This window comes from Chiloscyllium plagiosum, chromosome 2 (genome assembly GCF_004010195.1).
Source record: "Chiloscyllium plagiosum isolate BGI_BamShark_2017 chromosome 2, ASM401019v2, whole genome shotgun sequence".
NCBI classification, from domain to species: Eukaryota; Metazoa; Chordata; class Chondrichthyes; order Orectolobiformes; family Hemiscylliidae; genus Chiloscyllium; species Chiloscyllium plagiosum.
In genome coordinates, this window is record NC_057711.1 from 119,102,163 (window position 1) to 119,122,635 (window position 20,473).

General features: G+C 39.7%; 1 protein-coding gene across 1 annotated transcript in view; it reads left to right on the plus strand.

Moving 5' to 3' along the window:
• tek (TEK tyrosine kinase, endothelial) overlaps positions 1–19,082 on the plus strand; it is a 121,087-nt gene extending 102,005 nt beyond the window's left edge. Inside the window, exons 17-23 of the mRNA XM_043717289.1 lie at positions 8,367–8,557; positions 9,302–9,415; positions 10,516–10,586; positions 12,154–12,194; positions 12,650–12,746; positions 16,422–16,521; positions 17,108–19,082. Of these exons, the coding sequence (XP_043573224.1) occupies positions 8,367–8,557; positions 9,302–9,415; positions 10,516–10,586; positions 12,154–12,194; positions 12,650–12,746; positions 16,422–16,521; positions 17,108–17,182 (689 nt within the window). The 3' untranslated portion in view covers positions 17,183–19,082. The remainder of the gene's footprint in view (positions 1–8,366; positions 8,558–9,301; positions 9,416–10,515; positions 10,587–12,153; positions 12,195–12,649; positions 12,747–16,421; positions 16,522–17,107) is intronic.
• Positions 19,083–20,473: the final 1,391 nt, after the last annotated feature.

A 20,473-nucleotide genomic window follows, 5' to 3' on the forward strand; every position in this document is an offset into this window, starting at 1 on the left:
GAAATTGTTTCCGTTAGACGAGGAGACTAGGACCCATGGACACAGCCTTAGAATTAGAGGGGGTCATTTCAGAACAGAAATGCGGAGACATTTCTTCAGCCAGAGAGTGGTGGGCCTGTGGAATTCATTGCCACGGAGTGCAGTGGAAGCTGGGACGCTAAATGTCTTCAAGGCTGAGATTGATAGATTCTTGTTGTCTTACTTCCACTCCTATGTCTTATGGTCTTATGGTCTTATCATCGCATTGAGTATATGAGTTGGGACACTTGTGGAATACTGCATTCAGTTCTGGTGTCCCTGCTACAAGAAAGGTGTTACTAAACTTGAAAGTGTTTAGAAAAATTTATAAGGATGTTGCTGGGTTTGAGCTATAGGGAGAGGCTGAATAGGCTTGAGCATTTTCCCCTGGAGTACTGGAGGCTGAGGGGTGACCTTATTGAGATTTATAAAACCATAGGGGCATGGATCAGGTGAATAGCCAAGCTCTTTTTCCCAGTGTAGCAGACGGCATAGGTTTAAGGTGAGGAGGAAAGATTTAAAAGAGACTGAGGGGCAACTTCTTCACAAAGATGTGGAACAAGCTGCCAAAAGAGGTGGTGGAGACAGGTACAATTACAATATTAAAAAGGCATTTGGATGGGTCCATGAATAGGAATGATTTAGAGGGATATAGGGCAAATGCTGGCACATGGGACTAGATCAGTTTTGGATAACTTGTCAGCGTGGACAGTTGGACTGAAGGGTCTGTTTCCGTGCTGTATAACTCTTATGAACCTATATGAAGGAGACATTTGCAAACCCCAGCGACATTTAATTTGTCATAATTTCTTTGCCCATTTGCCGTGCAGGTAGAGTGCAGGTGCTTATGGATCACATGCTGGACAAAGGTGATATGCATCATTTGCATAATCCATCATAGGTTATTGCAAATTGAACATTACTACTAACTTCACCAGCATTAAGATGCCAATGACATGAAAAGAGGCTAGCATTGGCCAAAGGTGAAACATTGTTTGTGGGGCACTAAATCATCTGTATGTAGTTTCATACAGTTTGTACTGTATGAAATGAGAGTTTGAATGTTTGATGTGGGTCTGGGATAGGAAAGTGTTTTCAGTATGGCAAGGACTCAAATTTGATATAATGAGCCTGCATGGCACCTTCAGCAGCTTGGTGCATGTGCAATGGCTGAAGCTGAATGACCGATAGAGACATGGCCTGTATTATTAGGGTACAGTGTGTCTCATTAAATGGAGGAGTATGTGCAGCTCTCATCTACAGGGTATGTCACCACTAACTCTTCTGAGACCCAGGAATGTCTTCCACTCCTTATGTTCCCAACATAGTTCATTTGCATCATGAGGGCTGCATGGTTAGGGCTGCACAGTGCCTTAGTGGTTAGCACTGCAGCCTCACAGCACCAGGGACTTGGGTTCGATTCCAGCTTTGGGCGACTGTCTATGTGGAGTTTGCAAGTTCTCCCATGTCTGCGTGAGTTACCTCCCACAATTCAAAGATGTGCAGGATAGGTGAGTTGGCCATGATAAATTGCCCATAGTATTCAGGGATGTGTAGGCTAGGTGCCCAAACCGAACCGCCCGTTTCTACCTCCTGCCCAAACCGAACCGCCCGTTTCTACCTCCACCAGGGACTTGGGTTCGATTCCAGCTTTGGGCGACTGTCTATGTGGAGTTTGCAAGTTCTCCCATGTCTGCGTGAGTTACCTCCCACAATTCAAAGATGTGCAGGTTAGGTGAGTTGGCCATGATAAATTGCCCATAGTATTCAGGGATGTGTAGGCTAGGTGCATAGTCAGGCAAATATAGAATAATAGGCTAGGGGAATGGGTTTGGGTGGGTTACTCTTCGGAGGGTCAGTGTGAACTTTTGATCTCCAGCGTCTGCAGACCTCACTTTCTCCTCCAGGCTAGGTGCATAGTCAGGCAAATATAGAATAATAGGCTAGGGGAATGGGTTTGGGTGGGTTACTCTTCGGAGGGTCAGTGTGAACTTGTTGGGCCAAAGGGCCTGTTTCCACACTGTAGGGGTTCTGTGATTTCTATAAGTGTTCTGCCCAGCCAATTCTGGGATGTTGGTTGTCGTGGCTGACTTCCTAATAAGTGAAGGCAGATAAACGAAGAGCAGGGCCAATGGCAAGACCTGAAGCAGCAGCAGGGTCCTGTGGACAACTCCAGCTTGGGGCTGCTGTGGTAGGGCCCGTCAGGATGCATAGGGTCTATAGGAATTTTAGCGTTTTTCATTCAATTCCTGTAGATGAACAAGATGCAGCATTAATGCAGGGTCTGCATATCTTGGAATACCGTGATGGGATTATGCCAAAAGCTGATGCTGAACCCGAAACCTGCAGAAGTGGGAGGCTGTGATAGCTGTGAAGATGCTAGCTGTTTTGAACCACTTTGCAACTGGCTTCTTTCAATTAGTGATAGATGACCTGTGTGCAGCACTCCCTCGAAGCTGCACTCTGAGGGCCCATGCATAGTGATTGGTGTACTGATGTCACTTACATCATTGACTTCCATTTCTGGAAGTCACTGCCACACACGGACTTTGGAGGTCCGCACAGAAGTAAAAAATTATTTGTATAACACTGCCAATGTGGGATCTCTCAGTCATGTGCTCAAAAATGTAGCAGGTCACTGACCAATGTCATTTATGTTATGGTCACAAGTTCATTTCATTTCTCGAAGGCAAAGTCAATACTAAAACCTGACATTTGGATTCAAAAGCACATTCTCCAGGCAGAGAGTGCCATCAATTGCATACACATGGCACTGAGATGATCCTATCACAACGTTGTGGAATTTTTCAACAGGTTGGGGTTTCATTGAGTAATGTTCAAGTAATCTGCAATCTCCATTACAACTTCCTGGTGGTATGTGTTTACTACTGTGGCAGCTGCCATGACTTGTACATTAATGTTCCAAGATATACCTGGTGTGTTTGAGGGTCCGGGTTCTTACAAAGCTGGTTACCTGGGGGGCAAGAGCTACCCGCTGAGTCCATGGCTATCATGATACTAATGAGCAGCCACCTAACTGGTGCAGAGTGCAGATACAATGCTGCCCATGCTTCAATCAGGGCCATGTGAAGCAGGTAATGGGGCTGAAGATGGACTTCCACTGCTTGGACTGGTCTGGGAGTGGGGAGCCTCCACTACAGTCCAGCCAAAGTATGCTGCATCATCCTGGCATGTTGTACTCTGCAAAATTGGAGCAGACAACCAGGCAATAAGTTGGATGCTGAGGAACTGAGGAAAAAGGAGCAGTCTTCCAAGGAGGAAGATAAGGACATTGTGAGGAGAAAGATGTCCTTGGCCATGACAGAGCTCAGCTGCATTGGGCACTAAAAGCAAGACAGGACCTGATTGATATCCAGTTCCAGTGGATGAGAGTTGGTTGCAACAAGTCTTCAGCCCAACAAGTCCACACCAACCCTCTGAAGACTGTCCCATCCAGACCCATTCCCCTACTACTCTGCATTTACCTCAGACTAATGCTCCTAACCTACATATCTCTGAACATTATGGGCAATTTAGCTGGCCAATTCACCTAATCTGCACATCTTCGGATTGTGGGAGGAAACCGGAGCACCCGGAGGAAACCCACGCAGACATGGGGAGAATGTGCAAACTTAACACAGACAGTCACCCAAGGCAGGAATTGAACCCAGTTCTCTGGAGCTGTGAGGCAGCAGTACTACCCACTGAGCCACCATGCTGCTCCTTGTAGACAATTATAGGCAGTAAAATAGTCCTTGGTTATTACGCTAGCAGTGGTGTGGAGATGAACTTCAGCTTCTATTGCTTTTTTGATCATTTTTGGTGTCTGTAAACAAAAATTTCTCTTTATGTGATGTACGTGATGTTCACCTCCTGGTCAATGATGAGTTGTGAGCCTTCAGTGGGCATTAAGGACAGAATAAAGTGATGTGGTAAATAGATGATGTCATGTAAAGTGCATGATGTGTTAGTTAAACAGTGACTAGGGTGAGAGAATGGAGTTGTATGTATGATGGACTGTCAGCTATGTGTCACGGGAAGCATGGCTTTATGGTTGCTGTACCATTTTGTTGCCAGTAAGGGTAATGCCACAATTGCCAATGTGTATCCAGATGCATAGCAATCTTTCATAGATGGCATGGGTGCAAAGGATGGCTGTCTTTTGACTGATACCCACTGAGTTAAGAATTGTTCTGGGAAAGTGGTAAACAATATTAGGCACCGATTAGGATGTATCTGCTTCTGAGTGCCTTACATATGGTACAATCAACGATGTAAAATAATTAATACTCTCAACATTACAAGGGTCTCTTACATAAAAGCAAAGTACTGCAAATTCTGGAGAAACTCAGCAGGTCTCACAACAACTTTGGAGAAAGCAAGAGTTAATATTGACTCCAATATGATTCTTTGTTCCAAAGGTGAATCATAGCAGACTCAGAATGTTAACTTTGTCCCTTTCTCTTCATAGAATAGAATCCCTACAGTGTGGAAACAGGCCATTTGGCCCAACAAGTCCACACCAACTCTCCAATGAGTAACCCACCCAGACCCATTCCCCTATCCTATGTTTACCCCCTGACTAATGCACCTAACCTACATATCCCTGAACACTATGGGCAATTTAGCAAGGCCAATTTACCTGGCCTGCACACCTTTGGATTGTGGGAGGAAACCCTAGCAGACACTGACAGAATATGCAAACTCCACACAGATAGTCACCCAAGGCGGGAATCAAACCCAGGTCCCTGGATCTGTGAGGCAGCAGTACTAACCGCTGAGACACTAGACTGTCAGACCTGCTGCAATTTTGGCTTTTATGCAAGTCTGTCTTGCATTCTCCTCAAAACTTGACTCATTTTTGAATTAGTGAATAAATATTCAAACACATAAAATGTAAAATTTATTGCACTACATCAGTGCTTCCTAGACATTTTTCCCCACCGTGACCCAATCTCAAGGCTTGAAAATTGGTACAAACCTTCAGTGAGAATGAGAGAATGGGATGAGGGGCTATGAGAGCAAAGATCTGTTAAAATGAGCCTACTACCTGTAATAATGATGCCTCAGAGCTCCTGACCCCAGAAAGTTGGCTCCTGATTCCAGTGGGGGTCTTGATCACTAGCTTTCGGAGCACTGCTTCTTCGTCAGGTAGTTAGTGGAGCAGGGTTATAAGACTCAAAATTTATAGTAAAAGATCAAAGTGTCATACAACTGATGCGATGCATTGAACAAACCTAAATTGCTGTTACATCTTTAATCACTTCAAATGGGGTTGCAGATTTCAATTCATTAATATATAAATCCCAGAACTTCTTTGCAGATACATTCTATTTTGTTCAAAAAGCGCACAATCTATAGGCAGTCAGTCTATGTGACATTTTATCAATTCCTACTTTGGAAATAGAACCAGTCTGACTCAAGGTCAGGATACAGACAGTTTCTAACCTCACATCTTTAATGTATTAGATGATAGATCACCTTTTTAAAAATAAATTTGTTATCTTGGGACTGTGGCTTGAAAGAAGTTCTGGGATTTACATACTAATGAATTGAAACTGCAACCCAATTCTAAGTGATTAAAGACTTAACAGCAATCTAGGTTTGTTCAGTACATTGCATCAGTTGGATGACACTTTGATCTTTTACTATAAATTCTGTGTTCTATAATCCTGACAAAGGAGCAGCGCTCCAAAAGCTTGTACTTCCAAGTAAACCTGTTGCACTATAACCTGCTGTTGTGTGATTTTTAACTTTATTAATGACATTTAATTATATTATTCATAATAATTGTTCTTGGGGTTACATATATGGTACAAGGTACCAGAGAATTCATCATATCACAGGTTTCAAATTTGAGGGGTTCTATTGGGCAAGTGTTGTTGAATTCTAACAGCATTTCTTTTTATATATTTTCAAATTTTTTATATTTTCCACTCTGGCTAAGTGAGAATCTGCATGTTTTCAAGTATTATCTCATCCAATTAGCTAAATTCGAAAGTCTCTCCTTAACTTTGAATTACTCTCTAATTTTACAGAACTATAAAGGAAACAGCTGGAACATTCCAGTAAACAGAGACAGTTTATTGCCTTCCTGCATCCCTTGATCAGCAATGACTGACCCTGTTATCCTGTGACTCTGTAATAGGTTAGCAACTAAAGGTACTCTGACTGGAAATCCATTTTATGAGAACAGTCAGTCTCTCAGAAATTTACTGGGGTAATTAGCAGACAAAAAGCTTAGGTTTAGAATTGACTACATTAAAAACCTGTTTCAATGATTTTCTGTAAAGGTTGAAAACTACAAAATATCATTAATTTTTGTTTCAGCATGAATTCACACAAAGTATTGCTTCCACATATTCATTAGTAGCTTCATGTTCAATATTCAACAGACTTTTATATTTAAGGGTCTGTCAAGTGTAAGATTTTAAAATTTTATCATGATCAGTTCCCACAGGAGCAACAAAGGGACACACTCATTCTTTCCTTGCTGACCCATACAATTTTACAAATTATTATTCTACAAAAATCTGTGTAATCTATCTTTACAGAGCTCTGCAGGGGAACCTTATAAATAAAGGAAAACTGGGACTGGAATACAATATTACAAGCCAGCAAGGGAGTGCATGGACAGGAATCTCATAAATGTATTAACTCTTGGTAGGCATTGTTTGTCCTCCAAAGAAACATTGCTTTCAGGATATCTTCACGGAAACCCATACTCTTAGATCTAAAAGACAACAGAAAGTTAATGCAAGATTTAGAAGAGATATTCAAAATCATTAAGGGTTTTACTACAGATACTAAAAAGAGCGAAACCATATCCAATGGTAGGAGGGTCCATAATCAGATGACACAGATTGAAGGCATTTAACAAAAGAAGCAGCGAAAGATGAGAATTATTATTTTAAAAAAGATGTAGTGAGTTGCGACTTGAAATGTGTTGACTGAAAGGGTGATGTAATTGGATTCAGTTGTAACTTTCAAAAGTGAACTGAATAAATAGTTGAAAATAAAATTTGTAGGGCTATAGGGAAAGAACATCTGAGTGGGAATAATCAGATAAATCTTTCCAAGAAGTGCAGTGGCCTCCTGTGCTGCAATATTTTCTGAACTTCTCAACATCCGCAATTGGGATAATCTATGAGTCACTGTTTCTAATTGTGAGGAATTTATGCAGTGTGAATCACAGACTGAACTGATTTTTACAAAGCAGATTATAAATTAAAATAGTAGATGAAATCTGTTTCTAACTGTATATTTGTTTGGGAGGATTACTTTTTCTTTTTTCTTTCATGGGATGTGGATGTTGCTGCAAGACCAACATTTGTTGTCATCACTATTACATTGGCCATAGTCAAGAGCAGCTAACAACTAATCCCATTGCTGTTAGTCTGGAGTCACATACATGTAGGCCAGATGATGTAAGGATGACAAATTCTCTTCCCTAAAGGAAGCTGGTGAACCAATGGGCTTAACAACAATCACTGATGCTTTCATGAACACCATTACAGAGAACTAGCTTTATTAATACCAGAATGTATTAGTTGCATTTTATTTCATCTGTTCCTGTGAGAAGATTCAACCCATGTTCCCGGAGCAGTAGCATCAACATGAAGGTTGCTGAGGAAAGGTCACCAGACTCAATGTTAACTCTGATTTCTCTTCACGGATGCTGCCAGACCTGATGAGCTTTACCCACAACTTCTGTTTTTGTAATGATTTTAATTACAATTTTCATTCTTTACTTCAAAACACAGAAATGGAACAATCTTTGGTTAAGATCTCCTCATATCCGAGTATTGGAAACAGTTCTGAGATTGGGAAAGTAGAGCAGAGGATACTGATTATTTATATACAAAAAAGTTTCAATATTAATTATCTCATTCTTTCAAATCCTTTCATGAGCTGGTGTCTACCTATCTCTGTACTCCCTTCCAGTATCTACACCACAATGGGATATCTAATCTAATCTTGAACTTCCTTGATTCTATTTGCTCTTTAATTGTTGGCCTGAGCCCTAAAATCTGGAATTCCTTCCCTAAACCTCTCCATGTCACCACTCCTCTCTTCACTTTTAAGATGCTCCTTTAAACTTACATCCTTGACCAAACACTCAGTTACCCTGTTGTAACTTCACCTTTGTGAATTGGGATCAAACTTTGTTTGATAAAGATGTGTGTGAAGCATATTGGGGCATATAATGTTAATGATATTAGATAAATTCAAGCTTTTTTTTTAATCTATGCACTTTCTCTTTTTCTCAGACAGTGCTGCTGATCACATCATCTTTCTGTAAAAAATCTGTACTCTGACTCTTCTGTGTGATCTTTACGCTCTTGCAGGATACTTGTACGTAGCAATTGAATTTGCACCACATGGAAATTTGTTGGATTTTTTGCGAAACAGCAGAGTGCTTGACACAGACCCGGCTTACGCTATTGCACATAGCACTGCTTCCACTCTGTCCTCACAGCAGTTGCTGCAGTTTGCAGCTGATGTGGCAAAGGGCATGGATTATCTCAGCCAGAAACAGGTTTGCTTTTTGTTGTGATGTTATCTCTGTCATCATCATTCTTATTTTCTCATTTGCATGTCACTTTTTTTTCAGAAAAAAGGTGAGCTCACTATTTGTAAGTGTTATGTTCTGTTTTGGTTCAGTGTGGTTAAGGTGAGGGAAGCTGATATTTTGCAATGAGCTAATACATTTGAGTCCTCTTTGGGACATGAGTAGCAATCCAGTTCAGACTGATGGGATTTGGCCCCTCTAATATTACTTGTAAGAATACCGTCAAGAAGAACATTAGCAGGGATCTACAGAACATAATTTTCATTTTCCTAGTCCAACTGCTGAGGGTGAACAGAATAGTTCCTTGGAGCTCCATTTACTGTTTCTAACCAATCATAGTACTCGACCACTAAGATTCCCCAATGTGTGACAGACCAACAGTTAAATTTGGATCTTCAATACCAGATTAACTGAATTCTTTGATTTCATAAGTTCTCTGCATGCACTGTTGTTCAAAAATATCATTTGGAAATTAATAAGAAAATGTGTGAAAGTCAAACAGGCAAATTAGCTTCCCCAAAATTTATTCAGCTCTTGATTTTTTTTCTGTCATCTCCTGATTAATTTCCATCAGGCCTGTACTGAAGCACGTATCATTTCAGAGGCTCTGACTTTGCTCGCTCAACCCATCTCCAGCTCTTTGTTGTGGTTGATGCTTTTTTAATACACCCATGCAATATCCATGTATTGATAGTGTTCTCTTTTGTTTAGTTTATTCACAGAGATTTGGCAGCTAGAAATATTCTTGTGGGTGACAACTACGTGGCAAAAATTGCAGATTTTGGATTGTCAAGGGGGAAGGAGGTTTATGTAAAGAAGACAATGGTGAGTGCAAGATATTACATGTTATGAAATCACACCTGCAGATCTCTAAGAACAGTAAGGTTCATGGTGCCTGCAGCTATCCCGGTCCACAGCTTCGGAATCCCCTCCCTAAACCTCTCCACCACTTTGATAATTTCTTCTAGATTTCTCTTTTTAACATTTACTTACTCACAGATATAGACAACACTGGAAAGACTAGTACATTTTCCCCAATCCAAACATGCCCTCGTGAACAAGCTACCTTCTTGAACCACTGCAGTATCTCCTTTGTAGAGGTTTTTTTTTATCAAAGTGATAACTTGCCAGGTCATTTCGGAGGGCATTTACTGTGAGTATGCTATCACATTTTTAAAAAAACTGCCATTCCCAGGATGTCAGAATCCTTGGCTAGGCCAGTTTTTGTTGCCCATTCCCATAATTGCCTTTGAGAAAATGGTGGTAAGTTCTCTTCTTTGCAGTCCCTGTGGTGAAGCCACACCCACAATGACATTAGGGAGAGTAGATTCAACATTTTGACCTCATGAAGGAATCACAATATAGTTTCAAGTCAAAACGGTTTGTAGGACAGAGGGGAGCTTGTCAGATTTGGTGTTACCAAATTCCAGTTCCTTGTCCTTCTAGGTGGCAGAAACCACAGATTTGAAAAAGACTGAAGATATTTTTGGGGGAGCATATCAAATGACATTTTGAATGTAGAGGGCAATTTTCAGAAACTTTGTTCCCTCTATTCAATCAGAAATATCAAAGTTTCAATTTTCTGTTGATCTTTGGAATAGCAGATGCATGACAAATTGTACTAACCATTTACTGTGCCTACCTTTTTATTAAATAACTTTCAACCAAAGATGCAGGATCCCACATCAGGAGGAATGCTCAAAAATGAATGCCTTATCCAGTAGATCACCTATGAACAGAATCATTCTGAGCAGCCAGTGCACCAAAAGCCCATGGCACCCCAACAGAAGTTTAATTGAAAAAATGAAGTGCTTGCATTAAAATCAATCAGATAGAAAATCATGAGTTGTACACTCGGTGCAAGAGCATGAAATATATTATTTTTACTTTATATTTATTCACTGCTGTTTATTCCATTCTAATAGGGAAGACTGCCAGTCCGGTGGATGGCCATTGAATCCTTAAATTACAGTGTCTATACCACAAACAGTGATGTGTAAGTTCCTTTTTCACAGTGAATGTGCTGGGATCCTAGCTAAATATTAATGTGATCATATGCATGTTGCCTTTTTCAAAGTGGATGCAACAAAATCCATGAAAATCATTTCTAGGGTGAAAGGACTGTCCTACAATGATTAATTTAAATTGTCCTAGGCTCTGAAATTGAGAGGTATTGACAGGATAAATACTGCAAAGGTCTTGCCCACAGATAGAACATAGGGTCATAGTTTTAGAACAGGAAGTTGTCCATTTAGACTGAGTCATAAAGAAATGTCTTCACTTAAAGAATTGTGAAGCTTTAGAACTTAAGTTAATGCTCAGGTCAGAGATTTGGACTCAGAATTGAAGAATATGAGAATCATATGGGAAGGTGGTGGAGATGGAGTAGAAGTTCAGACATGATCATATTTATAGAAGAAGCAGGTTCAAGGAGCTAAGTAGGTGACAGTTGATTATGATGTCCTTATTTCATATGCATAATCCCTAAACTCTTGTGGCAGTATTAGTGGCTTTATGTCTGAGCCATGAGATCTGAGTTCAAATTCCATCAGCTCCAGAAGTGTGTAATAACATCTCTGAACAGACTAATTAGAAAATATCTGCATAACCCCTAAAAGGGGAGGGGCGGTGCTCCTGTGGTGCAGTGGTAATTTCCCTACCTTTAGAGCCAGGAAGCCCAGGTTAAAGTCTTCTCCTGGAGTGTATAATAACATCTCAGAGTAGGTGGAATAAAATAAATGCATAGTCCCTAATCTGGTACTAAGTTAACAATTGCACAGAGAAGGACAAATACCAAAGGGGTACTAGGAAGGAAGTGAACCAATCGGTATATTGCTGTTTTGAAGCAGGGCTCTCCTGAGCTTCGGATTTAATAAGATTACTGAAACAGAGTTTATCAGGAGTTTTATTCTGCAGCTGACTGCACTTTACGTACTGTGGCAGTGTGCTCAGTGCTGACATTACTTGACAAAAATGGATAAAAAATAATTTCCGTCATTGTATCCCTCATCCTGTTTAGCACTTTTAAAAAAAGCTTTAAAAAGGATGATCAGAACATTTCCCAGACTCTTGACTACAAGGAATGGTAGACCTCACCTTCTTGCAACTCGTTTAAAACTGGGATTGATAAGAGATGTGGAAATAGATTCCCTCTTGAGTTGCTAAAATGAATTGTGACTTGCGATAAGTAAAGTGGTGGATTTGTTTAGCACTGATATTGCTTTGTAAAGAAACATTTTTCATTTTACATGATTCATATAACAGATACTGGAATCTATGGTTCCCCACATTTGACTGTTCAAGTTATAATATTGCAAATCACCTTGATCAGGTGACCAAGCTGTGCCAGATCCAACCAGTTCTAGAGAGGCAATCTGATCCACTAAATTACTGCCAAAAAGGTGCTGATATGAAATTTGATGTGTTCAGAACAAATTTATCTGTGTGTATTTGTGTCTTAATTATACAGCCTCTGTTTATACATTTAAATAGGTTATTTTTTAAAATTTATTTTCATGTTTGCAAGTTTAACCTGTTGCAAAATTTCTCACTGTGTTCTGTAGATGGTCATATGGAGTTCTTTTGTGGGAGATTGTCAGTTTAGGTAAGTAACATCATTAAACATTATTCATATTGTTCTATAATAGTCAAGATAGGAGAAAGTGAGGACTGCAGATGCTGGAGATCAGAACTGAAAATGTATTGCTGGAAAAGCGCAGCAGGTCAGGCAGCATCCAAGGAACAGGAGAATCGACGTTTCGGGCATAAGCCCTTCTTCAGGCATAGTCAAGATAGCCATTCTGTAATATTCCAGACTCCCATTGGGACAGGTGTTCCTGGCCATTAATCTTGCAGAACGTGCAATAATGTGAGCACTTTACAGGCAGAACTTGTGTGACTGACGAGCTGTGAAGATAGATGTATAACTAGTGGTGGATTCCTTATTATTGATGTTACAGTAAATAACTGAAAATTTTAAAACTATGTTAGCACTTTGCAGATAGTTCTGGGAAAGGCATTGAGATAGTAAAATATTCCTACTTTAATCTCTGCAACTAGGTGGCACCCCCTATTGTGGAATGACCTGTGCTGAACTTTATGAGAAATTGCCGCTTGGATACCGGATGGAGAAACCACTCAACTGTGTTGATGAAGTGTAAGTTTCTGACAAGCTTTCTTAATAGGGTCACTGGGAGCTGCCTCTCCTCCATTAATGCTGAAACCTAGTGTGTTGCATAGAAGGCAGCACATAGTCTCCCTACAGTGTGGACGCAGGCCATTTGGTCCATCAGGTCCACACCAACCCTCTGAAGAGGATCCCATGCACACCCACTCCCCCCATCCTATCCATGTAACCCTGCATTCCCCATGGCCAATCCACCCAACCGACACATCCCTGGACACTTTAGGCGATTTAGCATGGCTAATCCACCTAATCTGCATATCTTTGAACTGTGGGAGGAAACAAGAAGACCTGGAGGAAACCCAAGCAGACACAGAGAATTCTCAAACACCACACAGACAGTTGCCCAAGGCTTAAATTGAATCCAGGTCCCTGGCGCTGTGATGCAGTAGTCCTAACCAATGAGCCACTGTGCCACTTGTTTAGTTCTATTCCATACCTGGAAATGTTGTCCAAATACAATGTTGTTATTCATATCGAGAGGACTAGAATATAAAAGCAGCGATATACTTCTGAGGCTTTTTAAGGCTTTGGCAGACCACATTTAGAGTAGTGTGAGCAATTTTGGGCCCCATACCTCAGGAAGGATATATTGGCCCTGGGGCAGGTCCAGAGGAGCTTCACGAGAATTATCCCAAGAATGAAAGGCTTAACATAGGAGGAACATTTGAGGACTCTGGGACCATACCTGATGGAGTTTAGAAGGATGAGGGGGGTTCTAATTGAAACTTACAGCATACTGAACGGTCTTGGCAGAGTGCACGTTGGAAAGATGTTTCCATTGGCAGGGAGAGACGAGGCCTGAGGGTACAGCCTTAGAGTAAAGGGAAGACCCTTTAGAACAGAGATGAGGAGAAACTTCTTTAGCCAGAGAGTGATGAATCTGTGGAATTCATTGCCACAGAGGACCATGGAGGCCAGGTCATTGAGTAAATGTAAGAGAGAGATAAATAAGTTCTTGATTGCCAAGGGGATCAAAGATTACCAGAAGAAGGTGGTATCAGCCACAATCGAATGGCAGAGCGGACTCGAAGGGGCCAAATTACCTAATTTCTGTTCTTATGGTCCAGTACTAAAATGTGGATGAGTTAATGTTCTTTGTTAGTAAATTTATTTTGTTATTTTAGTTTGACCATTGTGTAGTTTTTCATTGAGGGGAGAACTTCTGCAGGTTCCTCTGATCTCGAGCTATACCTTGTGGAAGATCAAGGAATGACCTGGCAATGCAGCAGAAGCAGCCATTTCACTGTTTCTCTGAGAGGTTCACTGATCATCTGCTGAAGATGACTCCAGGTGATCATGTTCTGAATTCTCAAGGAAAGCTATTGACAAGGACATTCTTCAGACAACTCTCCCACTTGTTGTAATGTTAAAGTGGATTTTCTATTTAGACAAATCATTTTCTTTTAAACTTCCTTATTTCCCATCAAGTCGCTGTTCCTCTGTTGTGCCTATCATAGACAAGTCAATCCAAAACCCCTCAGATCATCAGATATCCACTTTGGAAATAGAACCAGTCTGTCTAAAGATTGGGGTACAGACAAACTCTAACCTCACACCTTTAATGCATTGTCTGAGCTGTGATGTCACCTTTTGTTATAAAACCTCAAGTTATCTTGGGAAGGTGGCTTAAAAGAAGTTGCAGGATTTACATATTAGTGAGCTGAAACCTGCAACCAATTCTAAAAGATGAAAGTCTTAACAACAATCCAGGTTTGTTCAATATATCATTTCAGTTGCTTGACACATAACCTTTTGCTATAATTTCTGTGTCTTATGGTCTTATACTCCACAACCACCTTATGGAGGAGCAGTGCTCCGAAAGCTAGTGCTTTCAAATAAAACTGTTGGACTATAATCTGGTGTTGTGTGATTTTTAACTTTGTCCATCCCAGTCCATCACAAGTTCTTACACATCATTGCTCAGTGATGCCCAGTTTGGATTCCACCAGGGCCACTCAGCTCTTGACTTCATTATAGCCTTAGTCCAAAATGGACAAAAGAGCTGAGTTCCAGAGGTGAAGCAAGAGTGACTGTCCTTAACATCAAGGCCATATTTGACTTTGTGTGGCACTGAGGAACCCTAACAAAAACCTTGGAATCTATGGAAATCATGGGGTGAACTCTCCACCAGTTGGTGAAATACAGAGGAAGATGGTTGTGCTAATTGAAGGTCAGTCACCTCAGGTCCAGGACATCGCTGCAGGAGTTCGTCAGAGTTGTGTCTTCAGCCCAAACAGCTTCAGCGTCTTTATCAGTTACCTTCCCTCCATCATAAGGTCAGGAGTGGGAATGTTCACCATTCGTGACTCCTCAGATATTAGATCATGCCATTTTCAAATACAACAAGATCTGGACAATATCCAGGCTTGGGCTGACAAGTGCCAAGTAACATTCACCCCACACAAATGCTAGGCAATGATCATCTCCAGCAAGAGAAAATCAGCCCACTGGCCCTTGACATTCAATGATGTTATCGTCACTGAATCCCCCACTGTCAACATTCCACAGATTAGCGCTGACCAGAAACTCAGCCGAACACACCATATTAATACAGTAGCTACAATTGGACTCACCATATTAATACAGTAGCTACAAGAGCAAGTCAGAGGCCAGGAGTAACTCACCTCCTGATTTCCCCAAAGTGTGTCCACTATCTGCAAGGAATAAACCAGGAATATTCCTCCCTTACCTGACGGAATATTCCTCCCTTACCTGGGTCAATGCAGCTTCAATACATCCAAGATGATGGACACCATCCAGGACAAAGCCACTTCATTGGCACAACATCCACAAGCACCCATGCCCTTCACTACTAACCTTAGAAGCAGGAGTGTGTGCTATCTACAACATGCTCTATAGATATTCACCAAAGACTCTTAGGTAGCACATTCCAAACTTACGCCCACTTTCATCAAGAAGGAGAAGGGCAGCAGATACATGGGAACACCACCATCTGCAAATTCCCCTCCAAGCCACTCAACATCCTGACTTGGAAATATATCACCATTTCTTCACTTTCGCTGGGTCAAAATCCTGGAATTCCTTCCCCAAGATCATTCTGGGTCTGCTCCAGCACATGGATTGCATTGATTCAAGGTAGCAGCTCACTACCACTTTCAAGGGTAACGAGGGATGGGCAATAAATGATGGCCATATCCCTTGAAATAATAAAAATACAGAGCTGGCCTGACTACATAGAATTATCGGAGAAAGTGAGGACTGCAGATGCTGGAGATCAAAGTCAGAGTGTGGTGCTGGAAAAGCACAGCCGGTCAAGCAGCAGGAGGGGATTCTCCTGCTCCTCGGTTGCTGCCTGACTGGCTGTGCTTTTCCAGCACCACACTCTTTGACTATATCGAATAATATAAAATTTTCTAGCATAGAAACGAAACTCATCTTCTCACAACCTTTTTTTCTGTTCTCCCTTGTGTTTATCCAGCTTTTCCTTAAACACATTTAGACTGTTGATTCCAACTTGTCCCTGCGGTGGTAATTAAGTCCCATTTTCTAGCGAAAGAGGTTTCTTTGGTGGATACAGAAATGATGCAGCTTTAAAGTTGCTCCAGCTTTACATTCAGTCCAACAGCATATTGTGTTTGCAATAAGGGGCATATTGTTATAAACAGTGTTATTAAAATCTTTCAGATATGAGTTAATGCTCCAATGCTGGCGTGAGAAGCCTTACGAGAGGCCAACATTTGCTCAAATACTGGTGTCCCTCAATAGGATGCTGGAGGAAAGGAAGGTAAGTCTGAACAGATTAACAGAGAGGAACTGTACTTAAATGGAACTGTGCTTTGGGCAACTGAAGTACATTGTTCTCCTCTTATATCTAACTGCTTCAAACAATAGAGCTGCTCAGCATTGGGAGAGACCATTCAGCCCATTGACTTTCTACTAACTATTTGAAGGAGCCAGCCCAATGATTTGATCCCTATACAGTTTCCCCATAAAGGTGTATTGATGAATTTGCTTCCACCACACTGTCAGGCAGTGCATTCCAGATCATAATGATGTACTATGTATAAAAATTAACTTTAATTTATCCCCATGGTTTTTTTGCTAACAATCTTAAATCTGTGCCCTTGAGTTAGAACACTCTGCTAGTGGAAATAATTTATCCTTGTTTACATTATTTTTAAAACCCAAAATTTTCCTCAATTTTCTCTGCTCTGAAAAAAGCAGAGAATTCCTGACACCTATTCACACTGAACCTGGTTTCTGGAATGACAGCTCAGGCTTGCTCCTTTAATGTAATGATGCGTTCTTCTGATGTGAAACTGATCAGATAAGATCCGTGACATTTGTTTATTGTTTGTGTATTCATTTAGACCTACGTGAACACAACGTTGTTTGAGAAATTCACATATGCAGGTATTGACTGCTCTGCTGAAGAGGCTGGGTGAAACACTCCATGTGGAAACAACAGTTATGAAAAAAATGAGCCAAATTGTGTTTTGTAAACTTTTGTAAAATACAGAATTGCCAACACAAATTATGCACTATAGAATATTTTTGCTTCCAAAATAAAGAAGTGATTGGTTAAGAATTACCAATAAAAGTTGACTAAGATAATGTGTTGCTATTTGGACCAGTTTTCAAAATCTGTTACAAACTTCGAATTGTTGCTTTATATATTGCACTTTGCATTTTTGTGTGTACAAAGTAGGTGAATTGACCAGGGATCTGTTTGGGACATTCAGATTGGTGAAGATAAGCATTCACCTAAAAAGTGCTTCAGCTTTAACTCCACATACTTTCCTAAATTCCCAGTAAAGTCAGAACCGCTAGTATTGAAACAAAATTGCCTCAAATTTAATTACAGGCATTGAAAATATACTATAGAACAATGGGAGCAAATACCAATTTTGCAAGTGAAATTCCTCTGTTATTTTAGTGAAGGTGTTAATTCAAGCATTTTATTTTAGTAAGTGGAATTTAAACTGAGTATGCTAAGTGTTTATACTTTATTATCCCACATTGTAATCTCATGGCTGCAGGGTGAAAAAAAGAACCGATAAGATGACATAGATAGATACATGGAGGTCAATTATAAGACAGACCTACATTTATACAGCATCTTTCACAAGCTCAGAAGATACCAAAATACATTACAGCCAGTGTAATTAATCACTGTTGTAATGTAGGAAATGGTGCAACCAATTTGCACATCACGAACAAGTGATCAAATACTGGTAATCACATTATAGATGATAGTCAAGAGATAAATATGGGCTGTCCAGGGCACTAAGGAGAACTCTTCTACTTTTTGAAAAGTGGAGTGGAATCTTATGGTCCATCCAAGAGGGAGAGAAGGCCAAGGTTTAACATCGCATTCTAAATGATGAGGTTTTGTATATTGTCCAGTTTTGGGAAAAAAACCTGCAAGTATCTGGAGGTTAATTGATCAGAGTGAACATCATGAACCTTTGTTTAATGGTGACAATGTTGCTAGGCAGGGCTTAAGACCTGTTGAGTTGTTTCAAACCTGGAAGATGGATCTGTATAGTATTTAAATTTGTCATTTGATAAATATCTCCATATCTGCCAATTATCACTTTGTGTATAGTTCTTTGAGCCTCCATGCTAACCTTGAATAAGAAAGTATAGTTGTAGTTGGGCTATAGTTGAGCAGTTTAAACTATAAGAGTTGAGATTTCTTTGGGTAGCCAATCCAAACTCCTTAAGTAATTAGAGTTTGCTACAATCATTTCTGCAATTATTATCATGGTCAGAGTTAATATTTAAAAAGGGATCAGTTGTATAACAGAAATAATTCTTGCCAGTATATTAATTTTTTTTAGTTTATTGAATGTCTTGTTATTTTCGGAACCAATGAATTCAACATTTTTTATATAAAATCAATCTAATCCTGATATCCTTGTGCTTTTATATTTTTGGATTTCAAAGAATGTGTAAAAAAAGTTGCATTAAATTGTTTTTCTCTCTAAAACTGACCTATTTGATTGCAGCTACAATAGTTTACTTTTGGTAGCGTTGCCATATATACTCAGAAGGTAATATTTTTAATCTGCTTTCTTGATTATTGTATCGATATTTGAGTCTGATTATGTGCATGCATGCATAATATTTATACCTATTTGTAAGCATTTTCACCAAGTTACAAGCTGTATGGATATTTTAACTCAAAGTTAAATTAGAAAGGATGGCAGTGAGATATATTTTTATGTACAACTTGCTAATTATGGCTCCAACTATCTTGGTGCTATATTGGATTTGATCAATCAAGAACTTACTTTTCTTAAAATTCTGTTTGGAAAGATAATAAATTTATACTCGGTTTCACTAAGTTACCATATTTCATCACTGTGCATCAATTTAGTTTGTTTAACAAATAAAACATACTTGAAGCACCTGGAGAAGACGAAACAGACAGAAGAAAGTTTCAGTGCTATGCTGAGAATACTAATTGCTTTATGGACCCTTACCTCTCAATGACAGAGATGCTACCTTAGATCCTAGGCTAAATTGCTTTAAAAATATATTTGAACATGATTGCCAAGATATACAAACTATGATGAAAAAGTTGAAAACAGGACCTTATTACAGCATTTGTAGAAAAAAACCACTTTCTTCAATTACAGCACTTGTAAACAGATGAACTTGAAATGTTTTAAGACATACAAAGATGGTGATTCCAGCACAAAGGCGCATTATTTGAAATGCTGTGCCAAACGTAGTACTAATTCACAGCCGAAACAAATTAATAACGCACATTTTTCTAAACTTTCCATCTAACATGTTTCCTTGCAATATATGGAGAACATTGGCATTTTGCTCAAATGGGCTAGACAAATTAAAAGTTGCACAGCAATATTTTATTAATGGTACACTCAAACTAAAACAGGATTGAACTATTCAGTTTGTACAATCTTGATGTGAGTGAGATAGCCATAGTGTAAATGGCTTTTGCAATCAGTTTATGGAAAGGGAAATTAAAAAAACCCAAGATTCTTGTTTTTGATGGAATGCCATGATCATGATTCATTACCTGTGTTTCAGTGAGAATAGGTCTGGACCCTTCATCTCACAATTAAATTGCTTTCCATTATTCACCATTTAAGATTCTCACATGAAGAGTAGTCATTTATAAACAGAGTTAAAAATCACGCAATACCGGGTTATAGTCCAATAGGTTTATTTGGAAGTACTAGCTTTCAGAGCGCTGCTCCTTCGTCAGGGATACAGACAGACGCTGATCTCACACTTTTAATGTATTGTCTGAGCTGTGATGCCACCTTTTGTTATAAAACTATGTTATCTCGAGAAGATCACTTAAATGAAGTTCTGGCGTTTATATATTAGAGAACTGAAACCTGCAACCCATTCTAAAAGATGAAAGATTTAACAATCCAGGTTTATAAAATTTATAATTTCTGTTGCATGACTTTGTAATCTTTTGCTATAAATTCTGTGTCTTACGATCTTATACTCCACAACCAGTGATGAAGCAACAGTGCTCCAAAAGCTAGTGCTTCCAAATAAAGCTATTGGACTATAACATACTGTTGTGTGATTTTTAACTTTGTCCACGCCAATCCAAAACCGGCCCCTCCACATCATTTATAAACAGGTGCTGGATGGTTGCTGGTATTATCAAAACAAAATGACATAATATCATCTTTAAAAGAAGAGCAAGATTTTTAAAAATGGAGATTGGCCAGGGGTGGGAGGGC